Source organism: Salvia splendens, chromosome 9, assembly GCF_004379255.2.
Source record: "Salvia splendens isolate huo1 chromosome 9, SspV2, whole genome shotgun sequence".
Lineage (NCBI taxonomy): Eukaryota > Viridiplantae > Streptophyta > Magnoliopsida > Lamiales > Lamiaceae > Salvia > Salvia splendens.
In genome coordinates this window covers 1024676-1043949 of record NC_056040.1, presented here as the reverse complement: position 1 = coordinate 1043949, position 19274 = coordinate 1024676, and the positions used below count along the sequence as shown (strand labels likewise).

At 41.6% G+C, this 19274-nt stretch overlaps 2 protein-coding genes and 1 non-coding gene across 3 annotated transcripts; 1 reads left to right on the top strand and 2 right to left on the bottom strand.

The window, feature by feature from the left end:
• Positions 1 to 1010: 1010 nt before the first annotated feature.
• LOC121748058 lies at positions 1011 to 6955 on the top strand. Its single transcript, XM_042142271.1, has 2 exons — positions 1011 to 1130; positions 1288 to 6955. The coding sequence occupies exon 2, from the start codon at positions 1319 to 1321 to the stop codon at positions 6953 to 6955; it is 5637 nt and encodes a 1878-aa protein (XP_041998205.1). The 5' UTR covers positions 1011 to 1130; positions 1288 to 1318.
• LOC121749926 lies at positions 1871 to 1977 on the bottom strand. The gene has a single exon (XR_006039730.1). It is a non-coding gene; the product is annotated as a small nucleolar RNA R71 (small nucleolar RNA).
• An 8411-nt stretch (positions 6956 to 15366) lies between the features above and the next one.
• Positions 15367 to 18872, bottom strand: LOC121749011 (protein NUCLEAR FUSION DEFECTIVE 4-like). Its single transcript, XM_042143618.1, has 3 exons — positions 18476 to 18872; positions 17564 to 18384; positions 15367 to 15951 (listed from the first exon to the last, which is right to left on the bottom strand). Exons 1-3 carry the CDS (start codon positions 18803 to 18805, stop codon positions 15477 to 15479), a joined length of 1626 nt encoding a protein of 541 aa, XP_041999552.1. The 5' UTR covers positions 18806 to 18872; the 3' UTR covers positions 15367 to 15476.
• Between the last annotated feature and the right edge of the window lie 402 nt (positions 18873 to 19274).

Here is a 19274-nt window from a genome sequence, read left to right as displayed (position 1 = left end):
GTCCTTCTAATTTCGCCCGGTCGGGCGTTCGGAGTCTCGAACAACTCCAGGCAGTTGCTCGGCAGTTTAGGATAAAAGAAGAAAAGAAAATGAGAAGGTAACGACAGATAGAGAGAAAAATAGAGAGAAAGGAGGAGAGGAAGAAGAGAAGGAAGGCATTCCGGCCATTATTCCGACCATCCATTCCCGAATCCCGACTCCACTCGACGAGAGCATCACACCTATGGTTTTATTTCTACATTCTACCATGTGTATAGGCTAGGCTCTCTTTGTTGCTCCCAGTTGTAATCTAGGCTTGTGTATTTGTTTTAACACCTTGAATCGTATGTTTGATACCAACATTGTGTTTGATAATTAAAATGCTACGTTTTTGGCTAATGATGTAGTGTTGTTAAATCTTAACTATTGTCTCTTTAACATAGCTTAGGATTGATCGTTTGTTGGTATGCTTTCGATTTAGAACTGTTCAGGGGATAAATTGATAGTGGATTAGGTAAGTGATTATAGTAGACGACATTTATTCCCGCGCATCCGCAGGAATTAAATGTCGTTGAAAGTTGGTTCATGGAATAAGTGTTCAGCTGACTGTGAACTATACGTCGTAGACATGTTCAGTGCACGCGATTAGGTTGATAATTATAATCCCGTCGTATGTTTCGTTGTAAATGGTGTAAAACAACGCAAGCTTAGTGAGCAACTTGGAGTGACTTGTCTTTCTCGTATTAAAAATCTCGTTTCAGTAGTTTAAGTTAGTTAACCATCTCAAAATCAAAATAAAATATTTTTATGCTTTGTGTAGTCTTATTAAGCGTAAGCAATCTCGCCTCCCTGTGGATCGACACTTGAAATACTACTACGATACTGTATTCTTGCAGTAGTGTAGTATTATTAGAGTTAAAATAATTAAACTTGATAATCTTTATGCTTTGATTAAGAACTCTAAAATATCACATCAAGTTTTGGCGCCGTTGCCGGGGAGGCAATAGCTTGTTTATGCTTAATTGTTTTAGTTTTTATTTTGTTTTGTTTGATTTTTCTTTTTGAGTTTTTTAGGTACCTTGTTCGTGTTCTACGGTGTGATAGCCATCTACCACGTTCGGACTTGAAGACGAAGGAGTGTATTATTTTAGGTAATTTTTACCTAACTCTTAGTTTAGTTTTAGGTAGTTTTGTTTGCACACTAGCACACACGTTTTATAGGACTTACCCCGAAGTTGTCGAGAGGTCTCGCTTTCGGTAATTAGGAAATATTTTATGCTTGTGCTTGGTGTATTTTCTGTTGTGTAGGTAAAAATAAAAAATAAAAATAAAAAAGTGAATGCACACGCGATCACAGGGTACACCACCGTTTGGGTTGCTCTGTTATCAAAGAAGAAGAGTTAGAGGATCGCCTACTGAAATCTTCCCGGACTATCCGAGTCCAATCAGAGGCAACTTGTTCAGCGAGCCGAGTACAGAAAGAGATTCAGAATCAGAAAGTGAGATGGCAGATAATAATGAGATACCACCACCTGTTGTGAGGTTTGGCGATACACTGAGATCGGGAATTGAGTACCCCGGAGAGTTTGCTTATGCGAACAACAACATCAACATTCCACCTCACTATATTAGTTTGGTGAATGGGGGGAATCTTTTCCATGGACGGGATGATGAGGACCCGGTGAGCCACCTCAATGCCTTCTACGAGTTGACGAACTCTCACAGACCCCCGAATGTGGAACACAATCTAATCAAGAGGGTCTTATTCCCATTCTCTCTGAGGGAGAAAGCAAGAGCTTGGTATGACTCTATCCCGGGCTACAACATAGCAACGTTCCAAGAGTTGAAGACGTTGTTCCTCTTGGAATACAATTCTCCTATGAAGATTGAGAAGTTGAGAGAGGAGATCACCTCTTTCCGACAAAAGTATGACGAGTCCTTCGCGGAAGCATGGAAGAGATTCACGGAATTGATAAGGAAATGCCCAAGTCACGGACTAGCTCCGGGGCATGACCTTTTGAAATTCTACAAGGGACTCAACAGTGAAGGCACGGGATTGGTGACTGCAGGTTCGAATGGGAACCTAGATGATCTAACTCACGATGAGGTGAGGGCTTTGTTTCAAAGGCTGGCCAACAATCAACGGAATTGGCACAATCCAAGGCGAGGGGCTGATAGAGCGGGAGATACATTTGGTGCTACCAAGGATGCGGAAAGAGTGACCGCAATTGAGGCTCAACTGGCGGACATTAGCACTCAAATGTCGTCGATGACAAAGGCAGTTAAATCTCTTCAACTGACTCCTCAACCCCAAGCTGTGACGGTGATGAGATGTGGGTTGTGCCAAGGCGGGCATCATACTGATCAGTGCCCAAGTCTTCAAGGACCACCTGTGGAAGATGTGAACTATATTGGCAACAATCGCCAAGGGTTCAATCAAGGCAACCAATACAACAATCAGCAAAATTGGAGACCTCAACAAACGGGATGGAATCAGGCTGGTCCTAGCAACAACTCGGGAAATCAATGGAGGAACAACACTCAACCGCCGGGTTATGAGAAGAAGCCAACCGTCGAGGATCAGTTGGGGCAGATTCTCTCTTTCATGACTAAGAGTCAAAAGGAGAACGAAAATTTCAAGGAAAGGACGGTGGAAAAGTTTGGGCAGATGGATGCGACAATGAGGAATCTTGAGACGCAGATAGGGCAGCTTGCCACGGCATCACACACGAGGATTCCTAACACCATCCCGAGCAATACCGTACCTAATCCGAGAGGCAATGAACAGTGTAAGGCAGTGGTCTTGAGAAGTGGTCGTGAGTTGGATTCGACACCATCAATGGACGGCCAAGGTACTTCCGGCATCTCACACGCAGGGGCGGATGAGATGTTAGGCTTGCATTCCTCGCACGCAGGGGCGGACGAGGCATGTAAGGGAAGTCCCGCGTTGGTGCAGGGTGCCCAACATGGTCAAGAACAGGCTGCATCCGGCAGCAAGGAAAATGGTGTAGAAGCCGAGTTAAGTGAGAAGTTTTTGGCAGAAAAGAAGGGAAAGCAGAAAGTAGAGATGGGATCAAATGGACAGCTGATGACAAGTCCGGCATTAGACCCGAAAAGCAAGTTCAACTTCCCTGATCACATTCCTCCTCCACCATATCCACCGAAGAGGAAGAAGAGAGCTCCAAAGGAGAAAAGCTTCGAGTGGATGATGAACGTGATTCGAAAAGTGAATGTGGATGTATCGTTGGTGGACCTCTTCACTAATTTCCCCAAGTTCTCCAAGTTCTTTAAGGACATGATGGCAAACAAGGAGAAACTTCAAGACGAGGGAATAGTGGCATTGAGCATGAATTGCTCACAATTGATTTCGGGAATGATGCCCATGAAGAAGAGGGATCCGGGAAGTTGTGTGATTCCTTGTGAGATAGGCAACACAATTTTCACCAAATGTCTATTGGATCAAGGATCGGGGATCTCACTGATGGCATTGAAAACAGCACGTGCCATTGGACTGGAGAACAGAATGGAGCCCATCGACATTGCTCTACAACTGGCTGATCATTCCATTGTGAAGCCCACTGGAATAGTAGAGGATGTCTTGGTCAAGGTAGACAAGTTCGTCATCCCCGTTGATTTCATAGTATTGGATATGCCCGAGGACAAAGAGGTGCCAATTCTGTTTGGCAGACCGTTTCTTGCCACAGGGGACGTGTTGCTAGGAGCAAAGGACAACTCGGTCACGTTTAGAATTAATGGTGAGCAAGTGACCATTAATGTGGAGAAAGCGATGAAGCATCCTAGTGATGCAAAAGCGTGCTTTAGAGTTGATGTCCTCGACAAGTGTATCTTTGACAAGATGCGTTGCTCGGCAAGTATAGAAGGAAGTGTTTATGATAAGGGGAGCTTGGAAAGAGACTTTGGTTCGACAATTAAAGTTGATTTTCATTTTGATGAAAGTGAGGATGCTCAAATTGATCAACCAAGTCTAGAGAATGAATGTGTGGTGGATACTTTCGTGGCGGATGTGCAGCCCTCAATTGAAGTACCACCAAAGCTAGAATTGAAGCCACTCCCGACAAATCTGAAATACGCATTCCTTGGTGAGGATGAATCTTTACCGGTTGTGATATCGGCGATGTTGAATGATGAAGAGGAATTGAAGTTGATAGAGCTACTGAAGTCACACAAGAAAGCTCTAGGTTGGTCCATTGCCGACATCAAAGGAATTAGCCCCGCAATATGCATGCATAAAATCTTGATGGAAGATGGAGCTAAGCCGGTAAGAGAGAGACAAAGGAGGTTGAACCCACTTATGCAGGAAGTGGTTGAAAAAGAAGTGAAGAAATTGCTGAAATATGGGATGATCTATCCCATTTCCGATAGTGAGTGGGTTAGCCCGGTACAATGTGTACCAAAGAAAGGGGGAATAACCGTGACCGTCAATGAGAAGAATGAGGTTTTGGCAACTCGATTGGTGAACTCATGGAGAGTTTGCATGGATTATAGAAAGTTGAATACGGCGACGAGAAAAGATCACTTCCCGTTGCCATTTCTGGATCAGTTGCTCGATAGGATTGCGGGTTATTCCCATTATTGCTTTCTAGATGGATATTCGGGGTACAATCAGATTGCAATTGCCCCGGAAGATCAAGAAAAGACGACATTCACATGTCCTATTGGAACTTATGCCTTCCGTCGGATGCCTTTTGGTTTGTGTAATGCACCGGCTACATTCCAACGTTGCATGATGGCAATTTTTTCTGATATGAATGAAGACATCATGGAGATCTTCATGGATGATTTCTCCGTCTTTGGATCCTCATTTGACTTTTGCTTAGAAAACTTGAGACGGGTCCTACAAAGATGTGAAGAATCAAATCTCGTGCTCAATTGGGAAAAGTGTCAGTTCATGGTCAAGGAAGGCATAGTGTTGGGACACAAGGTGTCAGAGTTGGGGTTGGAGATGGATAAGGCGAAGATTGATGTGATCTCAAAGTTACCTCCCCCAACGAATGTGAAGGGCATCCGTAGTTTCCTTGGACATGCGGGATTCTACCGACGTTTTATAAAGGATTTTTCAAAGATTGCAAAGCCACTTTGCAACTTGCTTGAAAAGGATGCCAAGTTCGTCTTTGATGGGAAATGCCTTGAGGCATTTGAATTGCTGAAGAAAAAGCTAGTCGAAGCTCCTATTATTATCACACCCGACTGGTCAAAGCCGTTTGAGCTGATGTGTGATGCTTCGGACTATGCTGTGGGGGCCGTTCTAGGCCAAAGGAGAGACAAGGTTCTACACGCTGTCTACTATGCTAGCAAAGTACTCAACGAAGCTCAACTGAATTACACCACGACAGAGAAGGAAATGCTAGCAGTAGTGTATGCTTTTGAGAAGTTTCGTGCTTACTTACTTGGCACGAAGGTGGTAGTGTTTACGGATCATTCGGCTATCAAGTACTTGATGAACAAGAAAGATGCAAAGCCTCGGTTGGTGAGGTGGATCCTTTTACTACAAGAGTTTGATGTGGAAATCAAAGACAAAAAGGGGACCGAGAATTTGGTAGCCGATCATCTGTCTAGATTAGAGGGATTGGAAGAGACGGAAGATGAAAGAAAGAAAAGGATAAATGAGAAATTTCCCGACGAGCAAGTGTTGCAAGTGGAGGCTCGGGAAACATATGTGCCGTGGTTTGCCAATTTGGCAAACTACCTTGTCACGGGCATTATACCAGAAGGGTTGTCATCTAACCAAAAGAAGAAGTTTTTGAGTGACACCCGCACATATGTTTGGGAAGATCCGTTTCTCTTCCGGATTTGTAGTGATGGAGTGATTCGAAGGTGCGTTGGAGAGCATGAGCACCTTCAGATTTTGTCTGCATGCCATGATTCGTTGTATGGCGGCCACTTTGGAGCACGACGAACTGCTTTTAAAGTGCTTCAGTCCGGATTCTTTTGGCCATCGATCTTCAAGGATGCAAAAGCCTATGTAGAACGATGTGACAGTTGCCAAAGAGCCGGCAATATCTCGTGGAGGAATGAAATGCCGATGAATAATATTCACGAGGTAGAACTTTTCGATGTTTGGGGAATAGACTTCATGGGACCGTTTCCCAAGTCTAATGGGCAGCAATACATTCTCGTTGCTGTCGACTACGTATCTAAGTGGGTAGAGGCAGTGGCCTCGGCAACCAATGATGCCAAAGTGGTGTTGAAATTTATCAAGAATCACATCTTTAACCGCTTTGGGACACCACGAGCCATTATCAGTGATGGAGGAACTCATTTTTGCAACAAATTGTTTGAAAACCTCCTAGGAAAGTATGGTGTCCAACACAAGGTTGCTACCCCTTATCATCCCCAAACAAGTGGTCAAGTTGAAGTCTCCAATCGTGAGATAAAGCGGGTGCTTGAGAAAGTTGTAAGGCCGTCTCGGAAGGATTGGGCTCAAAAGCTAGATGATGCTTTGTGGGCCTATCGAACGGCGTATAAGACCCCGATTGGAACTTCACCATACAAATTGGTATTTGGGAAGGCTTGCCATTTGCCGGTAGAGCTTGAGCATAAAGCTTTTTGGGCTTTGCAAAAGCTTAATTTGGATTATGATGCTGCAGCCGAGAAGAGGATGTGCGATATGAATGAGATGGATGAGTTTAGGCTTCATGCATATGAGAGCGTTGATCTCTACAAAGAGCGTGCTAAGAGGGTACATGATGCAGCCATTAAGCCTCGTCAATTCCATGAGGGACAACTGGTCCTTTTGTACAACTCTCGGCTTAGACTGTTTCCGGGCAAGCTCAAGTCAAGATGGTGGGGTCCCTATGTGGTGCACAAGGTATACCCCTATGGTGCTGTGGATGTTCGGGATCAGAAGAATGGTAGCATTTGGAAGGTGAATGGCCAACGCTTGAAGGCCTATGTTGGAGTTGAAAGTGGCACGGAGACAGAAGAGGTGGTCATACTAGAGAATCCGAAAGTGTAGACCAAAGATGAAGAAGGTCGAGCCAACGACTATAAACAAAGGCGCTGATTGGGAGGCAACCCAAGTGTTTATCTTTCTTTTATCTTTTGGTTTCATATGTTGGAGGTTTTGTTTGCTCAATTCTTTCCTCCAACATTTATTTTGAATTGAGTGTTCTTTTTGTAGTTTTTGTTTTTTGTAGGAGCAACTGGGAGTTAGGATTGGAGCTTAGGAGGAAGCACACCTGCAAAGGATTTTTACACCCACCCTCCCACCCGAATGCACTATGGACGTCATGCCAAGTTTGGGGGAGTTTCCTTTCCCTTTACTTTATTTGTCTTCTTTGCATGCATTGAGGACAATGATGCATTCAAGTTTGGGGGGTTATGAATGATTTGTGATGTATGTTTTTTGGGTGTTTTGCGTGATAAAGATGTTTTGAATCTATGTAGTTGACGGGTGCATGCTTTATCTTCGGCTTTCTGGTTGGGAAATCTTGCTTAATTTTACTTGAACTTTGAAGCCTAGGATGAATAGAATGGGTGCATGGATCTTTGTGAAAAAGCATGTCGTGATAACATCCGATTTCTTGAGTTGAGGAGAGTATGAAAATCGCATGACTTGTGGAAATTATGTTGGATTGATTTGCTTTATCGAGTGAAGTGCTTGCGTTCGTTTGTGTTAACGATTTGGGAGGATAAGGCACTAGGATGAACTCTATGGCCAAATGATCACATGCCTAGTCCATCACATGATCCCATAGAAGCCACCTTGAGCTTAATTCTCTTTTCTTTGTGTAAACACTTAGCCAAACACTTAGCTACTCAAATAAGCCTAATTTTAGCCTCATCAATTGACCTTGCTACTATTTGAGTGCTAAATACAAGTTGAGCTTGGTGTTTTGAGTTGTGAGTGTGGGGGTGGTGAACTGTAAAGAGTAGACTTTTCTAGACTTGATATAATGTGAAAAGAATGAAGTTCTTAGAAAAAAAAAAAAAGAAAAGAAAAAGACGACCTCAAAATTCGCAAAAGTCGAGGTCTTTACAAAAAAAAAAAGAAAAAAAAAAGAAAGAAAAAAATAAGTTTGATGAAATAAAGATAGAGCTTCTATAATTGTGCGATGTAATCTTGTCTAGAATAGATCTCAAGTTTGGGGGAGTTTGAGTTGGGTTGTAAAATTTTGGTTGTTCGATCTTTGGAAGGATGTTGTAGGAGGGAAGATTTTGGCACTCAAATGTGTAGCCTTTGAGCTCACTACCCATACTTATCCTACCTCGTCCCTAGCCACATTACAACCTTGAAATAAGACCTTGGACCTAATCGTTGATGCTTGTGGATGTGTGTAAATAGCTTGGTAGAGTTAAAGAAGTTCGGTTTGAAACCTGCGAGTCTATGAGATTAGTAGTGCTTGATGAGTCGATGATGACGGTTTGAGTTGTTTGATCGTATGCTCGGACTTACTTTGAAGTGCATCTTGACTTGAAAATCTAGGGGGATGAGTGATTGTTCTTGAGAGTGGGAAATCTCGATTGGAAATGTTGGGGGTTTAGATTTTGTCACTCACGTCCCTACATGATTCTTTGTGATGAAAATTTCTCTGCGGGGTAGACTTGCGTTGAGTTTTTGTGCTAAAAATGTACCTTGCTCGGGGCGAGCAAGAGCTTAAGTTTGGGGGTATTTGATGCGAAGCTTATTTCCTATTCTTTACCCCGGATTTCATGTTAATTATAACTCACCAAGTCGTGCTTTGAGTGTAGTTTCGGGTGTTAGAAGCTGGAAGTTCGTCGGAAATGCATAGCTGAGATTCCAGAGAGTTCGCCCGGTCGGGCGTTTTGATGTTGCTAAACGCCCGATCGGGCGTTTCCATTTTGTGCATGCGGAGTCCAGAAAGTTCGCCCGGTCGGGCGTTCTGATTTCAACTAAACGCCCGGTCGGGCGTCTCCCGCGAAGCCATGCAGAAGCATATCGCCCGGTCGGGCGATTGGTCCTTCTAATTTCGCCCGGTCGGGCGTTCGGAGTCTCGAACAACTCCAGGCAGTTGCTCGGCAGTTTAGGATAAAAAGAAGAAAAGAAAATGAGAAGGTAACGACAGATAGAGAGAAAAATAGAGAGAAAGGAGGAGAGGAAGAAGAGAAGGAAGGCATTCCGGCCATTATTCCGACCATCCATTCCCGAATCCCGACTCCACTCGACGAGAGCATCACACCTATGGTTTTATTTCTACATTCTACCATGTGTATAGGCTAGGCTCTCTTTGTTGCTCCCAGTTGTAATCTAGGCTTGTGTATTTGTTTTAACACCTTGAATCGTATGTTTGATACCAACATTGTGTTTGATAATTAAAATGCTACGTTTTTGGCTAATGATGTAGTGTTGTTAAATCTTAACTATTGTCTCTTTAACATAGCTTAGGATTGATCGTTTGTTGGTATGCTTTCGATTTAGAACTGTTCAGGGGATAAATTGATAGTGGATTAGGTAAGTGATTATAGTAGACGACATTTATTCCCGCGCATCCGCAGGAATTAAATGTCGTTGAAAGTTGGTTCATGGAATAAGTGTTCAGCTGACTGTGAACTATACGTCGTAGACATGTTCAGTGCACGCGATTAGGTTGATAATTATAATCCCGTCGTATGTTTCGTTGTAAATGGTGTAAAACAACGCAAGCTTAGTGAGCAACTTGGAGTGACTTGTCTTTCTCGTATTAAAAATCTCGTTTCAGTAGTTTAAGTTAGTTAACCATCTCAAAATCAAAATAAAATATTTTTATGCTTTGTGTAGTCTTATTAAGCGTAAGCAATCTCGCCTCCCTGTGGATCGACACTTGAAATACTACTACGATACTGTATTCTTGCAGTAGTGTAGTATTATTAGAGTTAAAATAATTAAACTTGATAATCTTTATGCTTTGATTAAGAACTCTAAAATATCACATCACGTAACATGTAATGTACTTATGTATATGTCTCCTTGTGACAAGGGCAATCAATTAATTACTTGTCTGCCATGTTACACTGATTATGATGGATAAATTCATTATGAATAGCAACCACAAATACATTTTTGGGATCTTCCCTTTGTTGGAAATGGGTTAACATAGAATCATATTTGGAATAGATAACATAAACAAAACTAAAGTAGTAGTATAAGTCATCATTTTGATTAATTATATAAGATTGAGTATTATGAATATTATAAAGTTAACTAGAATTCAGTAGTAGTTAGTTTCCTTACAATGACATGAGAAATAAAATTGCATTTGACTTATAAATCTTTCCATTTCTCTTATAATAAAATTAACTTTCAATAATTTTTAGGTCAATTCAATCTCGAAATATGTTAATTTAAAAGTAATCATGCAGAAGGAAAATGAGAGTAAACTAGAGAAGTTGCTTCAATCATGCATTTTGTGTTAGACCAAAAGGCAAACATGTGGATAATTTCACTTTCTCACATCACTCCATTTTCCTCGTTTGCTTTTGTCACTCTCTCACAATTTGGCTCTTTTTACCTTGTTTCATTATATCATAGAGAATGGACGTGTCAGGGCTTATTAAATATAGTACATTTATAAAAATATCTAAAAATATGTGGTTACTAATTTTTCCACATGAAATTCCAACCAATAAATGATCTCATTCAGATAATTGAAATTCATGTTTTTATATCCTCGTCGATTTAGAAAATACACGTGCAATAATTCACCATCAACTTTTGAAAAAATTATCGTCTAAATTAGATGGATATATTAGTATGTTAATAAATAATCTATACTTAGGTGGACTTAATTGGCTAAGCAATAAAGAATTTGGCCCATGATGAATTGCATATACGCCAAGGTCCAGGAACAGATATTGGGCCTATTTAATCAAAATTCAATGTTTTATTTTTCAGAAGATAGTTAAGATTTACTACTCCACTAGATTTGTTATCTGGATACTATTTGGAATCATCGCTCTCGTTTAGTCCACGTTATATTGGTTTATAGTACTCCCCTCAGCTCATACATGTCATCACAAGATTTTAGGAGATATTATTTTTATGTTTTAAATTATAATGGAAAATTATATATTTCGTGGAGATATGATGATAAATACTACCTCCGTCCACAAAATAGACCAGTTTTATCATTTTTGGTCCTCCACCAAAATTAGACCAATTTCTAAATATGAAAAGTTTTAAATATTTAAATATTACTACTAATGTGGATCGGACCCCACAATCTACGAACACTATTTCTCTCTTATTTTTTTCTCTTCTTTCTTACTTTAACAATTGAACTTTAAAACCGGCGTCATACAGAAGTATGTCTATTTTTAGTATAGGGAGGTAGTATATAAAATCATTAGCATATTTGATATTGAAGGCGATAGTGAGTGAAATTGAAAGCAACGAAAAGAATCACTTATCATTTATTTGCCAGGCCATGGTTAGATCTTGGAAGATATTTTGTATGTTTACAGAAAAGTAGTAGTACTACACTACTACTATTCTTTAAGAAAATTTGCCATATGTTTGTTATCATGGTAAAAGCTTACTAGTTTAATCAAATTTTGATATATTTTAGAATTTGACCACTTCACAATGGAAATTTTTGTTGAAAAGCCAAAAATTCATATGAATGTAAACACCGATTAATTATATGATGTCACATATTCATAAAGAAACCAGTTTCATTTGATTGAAAATGAAACACACAAATTTACAATTGAGACTAAAATTCCCAATTAGCCATCTCTCTATATCTCTTTAGGCTTATTGAACAATAACAGATGAATCTTTCTTACATTTCCTGCTAGCACAAATCTTGGGATACACTGATTTAGTTCTCAAAGACAGCCCTCCTACAGTTGTCATATTTTCATCAGTTTTTTATTCATTACACTATAATGTATCATGATCAAACAAAATTGTACTCCCTCAGTCCGTGATATAATGTCTCATTCTGTCGTCCGCCAAATAATCATTTCTATTATAAAACTAATATATGTAACTCATTTGACTAACTTTATCTTTAAAATCGGCAACGCAACATATATGGCTACGGCCAAAAAATTTACTACTCCATGATTTGAGATGGTGATTGAAATAACTTATCGTCTTATCCCACTTGCTGTGACTATTTCATATCAGAAGGAGATAGCATAAGAAAGCATCGGCCCCTTCAACATAGTGGACCACAAATTTATAGGTATAAAATCAAGGGGGAGGGGCTTTTTTGGAAAGAAAAAGAAGATCAAGGTGGATCTTCATTGAAATATGTATCGTGAAATAGTGAAAATAATGTATATTCCTATTATATAGTATTTCAATAGATATAAGAGGGCATCCTCCGCGACGGCCTAGACTGCCAGTAGGACCTAATTTTCCCTTATAGTCGGCCCGAAAAACACCATCCTCATAAGGCAATCCGCAACGCGTCTCGTTGTTGTCTCAATTCGTGGCAAAATAAATAAAAAAGACATAACTTAAAATACAATTTTATAAAAATTATAAAAACTACTTCGCCGTCAAATCATCCCCCGAAGGCGGTGGCGGTGCACTCAAGCTACCTGGAGGCGGAATACCAATTTGTCTTGTCATATACTCAATTCCGGCAACATGAGCTTGATATTGTGGAGGCGTCATGCGGGAAGTGTCCGCCATCGTGTCGGTCAAGTACATGGACAATAGGGTGTTCGAGCCCGAGACCGAGCCCGAGCCCGCCTGGCTTGATTCGCCTTGGCCCCTCCTCCCTCTAGCCGCCTTCGCCGCCTTGGTCCCTTGCGGCAGACGGCGCCCACGGGAGGAGCCCACTGCATCGGTGGTCGTGCCCTCAACCTCATGTGAGGCGCTGCCTAACCCGCCATCACTAGACGAGCATTGGTCACCCGCCGTGTGCTTCATGCGTTTCGAGCTCAAGCCCTGGCTGGACTGGACACCGCCGGCCCACCTTTCAACGTCTTTGGCGACCTCCCAAACATCGACCTGTTTGAATTCTTTGCCGTTGTCGCCAAAGAAGACTCACAAAGCCGCTCTCATAATGTCGGTTTAACTGGCTCCGCTTTGGTATTGAGCTGCTTCATTCTTGTAGATGCCGCAAAATTTTTTGACATCTCTGTCGACGCGGTCAAAATGACTGCAGAGCATCTTCACGGTGCGGCGGCGGGACCGAACCGGCTTGTTCTCGTTGTAGGCGGCGGTGACCTTTTCCCAAAAACACTTGCGGGTTTGTTGATTCCCGACGATGGGATCGTACGAGACGCTGACCCAAGCGTTGAACAGAGTCATCGTGTCCGCCCGACTGTATGGATGACGGCCTATATCCTCCTCCTCCTCGGCCGTCTACTCCTCTACCTCCACGGCGTCGAATGCGCGACCCCTGGAGCTTCCACCGCCTCCTCCTCCTTCCGGATTGGGTTCATCCGGATAATCCTTCCTAATTTGGGATAATCCCTGCAAATACCTCGGGGCGGAGGGACGAGCGTATGCATCCACATCAAAATGGGGTGGTTGGTACGCCACCGGCGTCGACGAGCCTTGGGTGCCCGGCGTCGACGAACCGGAACCGGAACCACCCAAGACATTGTACATGCCCCCCAGTCGCCAAACGCGTTTATGTCAAAGCCGCCGGAGCCGCAAGAGTTTCCGTCGCCGGACATTTTGTGATGAAAATTGGAGAGGTGAGATGAAAATGAGAGAGGAAATGAAGATGATTTGAGAATAATAGATGTGTGTTTGTGTGTATAATGAGGATGAAAGAGGAGCATTTATAGAGTAAAAAAGAAAAATAAATAAATAAAATTTACAGTTCAACGGTAATATTACCGTTTTTTTATTTTTTTTATTAAAATTAATTTTTTTTAAAAAATGATTTATTGCGTCAGCGTGACGATGCTCACTCGCGGGCCGGCTACTGGGCGTCACGCCACGTGGCGCTGGCGCGTGGCGAGCTGTCGCGTGAGCCGTCCCTCCGGGACTAGACGCTCAGCGAGACGGGACCGGGACGGAAGGCTGCAACGCTGTCTCGCGGCCGTCTCGTCTCTCCGAGACGAGACCGAGACCCCCGCGAAACGCGTTGCGGATGCTTTGAGGGAGTGGGAGAGTGACGATGGTGGCGGTGCAGAATTCAATTATCGAGGATGAGAGGTGGCGGGTGGAATTTTGAAAAGAGTGAGGGCAAATTTGTCATCGTGTATGCCTTTGTCGTGTCAAGGGTAACCCAATCCAGAAACACCAAACAACGGCATTTGTATATGAATAGGTGGGTCCTACCACACCACATTTATTTCTATCCGGTTTCATTTCACACAAAACCAATTGTGTGTAACCGAACGAGCCCTTTATATTTCCTAAAAATTGTCTAGATATTTTGAAGTGGAAACGAATACATAAAAAACTCTTCGTTGAAAAAATGAATTGATCGGGATTTGGCTAGCGACAAACAATACAGATTCAAAGTATATTAACAAATCTCCACCTTGACTTGAATTCTCCTTGCAGATGCATCATTACAATACCAGACAAACATACTTCTCATTAACTAATCGGTTAACTGGTACTAGTAGCACTTGAGAAACTAAATTTATTAAAGAGTCAATTAATCAGATAATTAATCGATCATCATTAGTCGCTAAAGCTAGTTAACTGAAATGAAACTAGCTAGTTGCACTATAAAGTTCATACCCCAACTAACCTTATTTGATTTGGATGTAAATAGGTTCAGATTGGCACCTATTTCGCCCTGTGTTTATGGGGTGAATGTTTGATTTTGTTCTATCGCCTGATTATGAAAATCTCGCACTTTTAGTAGGTTTGGTTATTCGGCCAGTTCAGCTACAATCTAGTAGAACCAACTAGTTAACCAATATTAATGCCAACTTTAATTGGTAACTGAAATTAAACTAATTAAATAGTCATTAATTAAATAATCGATTGGTAAATAACCGGTTGTGTAAGTTGAGTAGAAAAAAATAATCAAAATAAAACTTACCAGTTGCGCTACTGGTTTACTATCCCAACCGACTTTATACGATTCGATTATCAGTTAAGCGATAATCGGATAATCGACTAACCGAATCCTCACTAACTAATTACCAAAATAAAATAAATAAATAAAATTAAACATGAGTTGTATCGAAAAAAAATTAGAATCTTCACCTCCTTTGTAGCTGACTTTCTAGGGAGGAGCGCACATGCAATGAGAGTGTTACAATTTACTACTTCACCTGTTTCCTAAAAATAAGAATTTTGAAAATGATATGATTGCTATCTGAATTGAGTTGAGCTATAAACAATTTTAAGATCATAGTAATATCAAACACAACTCAGAATATTGTTAGACATCATTATGTGTAATAGATTATGTTGCTACTGTAGTACTCCGGAATACTATTATTTTTTCTTTTTTACTTGCCGTAACATGTAATGTGTATATACCAATACCAAAATTTTTAGTAATATATCACATTTTAGTATATACTAATACCAAAAACTAACACACAAATTTACAATAGAGACTAAACTTCCCAATTAGCCATCTCTCTCAATCTCTATAGAGTTATTGAACAATAACAGATGAATCTTTCTTACATTTCCTGCTAGCATAAATCTTGGTATACACTGATTTAGTTCTCATAGACAGCAGCACATCAAGGCCGAACCCCACGACACACACGGCCGCCATAACCACAAACACGAGCCGGTAGCAATGGGCGCCTATGCACGTGTTGCCGCCCCCGGCCGTGCTCGTCGCCTGGGCGTCGTAGAGGAGACCCGCGAGCAGGCCGGAGAAGAGGAACGAGCCCAGCGGGAGGTTGAGGATGAGGATGTTGTAGATGAGGCCGAAGTACTTGAGGCCGAAGAGCTCCGACGCGGTGGGGACCGTGACAGCGAGGCGCACGCCGTAGCAGATCCCGACCACGACGGAGCCCACGTAAAGCGACCCCGGCATGGCCATGGCCAGCACAACGTAGCCAACTGCCATTAGAATCTGTGAAGCCGCATTCCAAACTGGCCTGGGTGTTCCAGCCCTCCTACAGTTGTAATATTTTCATCAGTTCTGATTCATTACACTATAATGTATGAACAAATTTAATTGCTCTCCATCCGTTCGCGACAAAATGTCGCATCGCTCTCATTTTGCCATCCGCCAAATCAACACTGTCGTGTTTCATTATAAAACTAATACTATAAAACATACATTCCACTGACTTTAATTCAAATATTGTTAGAACCCGCACCTAGTCAAAACGGGACATTATATCCCAGCCGAGGGGAGTATTTACCATCATTCAAGACGGCGATATAAATAAGTGTCCCACTTGTGACTATTCGATGACTTGATGAGTCTAATATGGGAAAGAGATAGAATAGTAAGAGAGCTTTCGCCCCCTTTAATATATTGGACCACATTACATATAAAAATCAAGGGGAGAGGGGGCTTTTTTGAAAAGAAAAGAGAGATCATGGTGGATCTTCATTAAAAAAGACTTTGGTATTACTTGCATTTTTAAAAGGACATAAATACCCAATATATGTGTCTACACCGCTCAACGAAAATAGTATTGTTGTTCTATTTTGATCTGTCCATCAAAATTAGTTTCTACAATATAATTATGATATGTTTCTATTTAATGTGATAGATTGCATTTTCACTAATAAAATTTCACACACTTTTTCTCGACGGAGGTATCATTTACATCTTAGCAACTTACTTTCTTTAGAAGAAGACGTCAAACAACATAGTTTTGAGATATTTTTTAAACTTTCTCCCAATTTTTCCTCGTTAAAGTAAAAGAACCCTTTCCCTTTCCATGTTCTTTCACTAAACCATTCCTACCCAATGAATACGGCACGTACAACAAAATTATGGTATGCATCCGCCACTAACATATTTAATGTACATATTTATTTACTAGTAGAACTCAGTCTCTCTACTTTTTTTGCCCATAAAAGAATTAATAAATAAGCAAGAGCCCCCCAAAAAAGAAAAAAAATAAACTTTATGAAGCATAAAATTTATTCCTTCACGCGTTGAAAAGACAAAAGATGGAGGAAAAAGTCACGAGCCCACGACAACGCCAATTTCACAGAAGGTAAAACAAATATTATTGTACTACTACTATGTCTCATTATAAAATGATTCAACCTTTTTCATTTAATTTAAAATAATTGGTGAATAATAGATATTGCGCATATATATGGTCCAATATTGAGCAGATCGTATCAAAAATATCAATGTCACGTTCCTAAATCTAGTGATCTAGTCCAAGGTTATTTATATTATTTTAATATATTCACGCGTTTAAATAAATATAAGAGGGAAAAATATTACTCCCTCCGTCCTCTAATAGGAGTCGTTGTTTGACCGGGCACGAGTTTTAAGAAATGTAAAGAAAAGTTGGTTGAAAAAGTTAGTGGAATGTGGGACCCACTTTTTTATATTGATTTTATAATAAAATGTGAGTGAAGTGAGTTAGTGGAATGTGGGACCTACTACCATTTATGGTAAAAATGAAGAGTGACTCTTAATGGGGGACGGCCCAAAAAGGAAATTAGCGACTCTTATTCGGGGACGGAGGGAGTAAAATGAAACTTGCTAAGTAGTACGGAAAGCTGACGTAATATAACAGAATTAAAACTTACTTGATGAAGTATTCGGAAACCGACCCGGATAGGATCCGACCGAAAAATCCCCATATGCTTGTGAGCGAAACGAATATGGATACATCCGCATACCCGAGAGCCAGACCCATTTGCCCGAGATTATTTATAACCGAGAGACCCGTTCCAACTCCGCACAAAAACGACCCGAACAAGATCCAGAAATCCGCGGTTTTCATCGCCTCGCTAATCGTGTGTTCTTCCCCCACCACCGGCCGCCTCTTCTCCGCCGCCGCAACAACCGCTTCCACCTCCTTCTCCACCTCCGACGCCTCCACGAGCAGTGGCTCCGTCGCGCTCTGCTCCACGTCGGCGGATTCGCGATGAGAAGAGACGAAATTCCTCATGATGAGGTAAATCGGGATGAGGAGAGGCGACGCGAGGAGAATCAGGAGAATCGCGGCGAAGAATTGCGAGAAGAGGCGGCCGTGAGCGCCGGAGACGTCGAATGCGAGGAGGTAGACCGCGATTACGACGGCGATTACGTTGATTACGCCGAAGAATTTCGTCTCCTCCCCTTCCTCGGTTGCCGTCTTCGACGGCGGGATCTCGCGGAGGAAGAGCATGGCGGAGAGGCAGACGACGAGGGGAACGACGGTGAGCATAATCAGAAACTTCGCCGGATCGTCGGCGAAGAGCGCGGAGCAGACGTCGGTGAAGATGGCGGTGCTCAGACCGACGTAGCCTTTTAAGATCCCCGAAACAGTGCCGCGATTCTTCCGGAAATTGCGAATGCATGTCACCAAAATCGCGGTGTTCATCCACGTCGTGCTGTTTCCGCCCATACAGAGGAAGATACACATCTACAGCAGAATCAATTCGCGGTCAAAAATTGGGGATTTCAGTCGAATCGTCGAAACTAGGGTTTAATACGTGTAATGAGTGAGGAATTACCGCCCAATAGGGTAGAGGCTGGATTCGGCCGCTGACGACGAGCCATTGAACGCCATAGCCGACGAAGCCTTCGACGGAGCCGATGAGGAGGATGACGGCGGTGGGGAGGCGGTCGGAGGCGAGGCCGGCGAAGATGCCGAAGGCTTTGCCGGCGTCTTTGGCGACGGAGAGGCTGTTGAGCTGGAGCTGAGTGAGTCCCATGAGTGTTTTGAGGGCGTCAGAGTAGTTGGAGAAGGTGTAATTGTTGCCGGAAATGGCTTGCACCCACACGGCGGTGACGAGGCCGAGCCATTTTCCGGCTGGGGACGCCGGCGAGAGCTTTACACCCATGGTGAAATGCGTGAAATATTTTTTTGGGAAATGAAGAGAAAAAAAAAGAGAGCTTGAATTTAAGTTGGTTTGAGATAAGCCTTTATTTAAAGGGATTTTTCAGTTTTCGACTTTTTTTTATTTTTTATTTATAAATACAAATTGGAGTTGTACTAATCCCCGTACATGGTGGGTCAGGATGCTCTTGTAAGTGTATTTAATTTTTATTTTTATATTTATTTCAACAATATTAAATTAATACTAACATAAATTAGTTTATGATTAAAAATTAAACAATTTATGAGAATAATGAATAACAATAAATTGTAAATGAAACGTCGATAATACAAAATTGAAATTTACATAATTATAAACATCTATTTTGTGAATCCATAATTATAAAAATGGAGGATCGTGTATATTATTGGATTTTGAAAATATTACCAAAATTCTGTATCAATCAATTGTAATAATAAGGTTCTTTTCATAA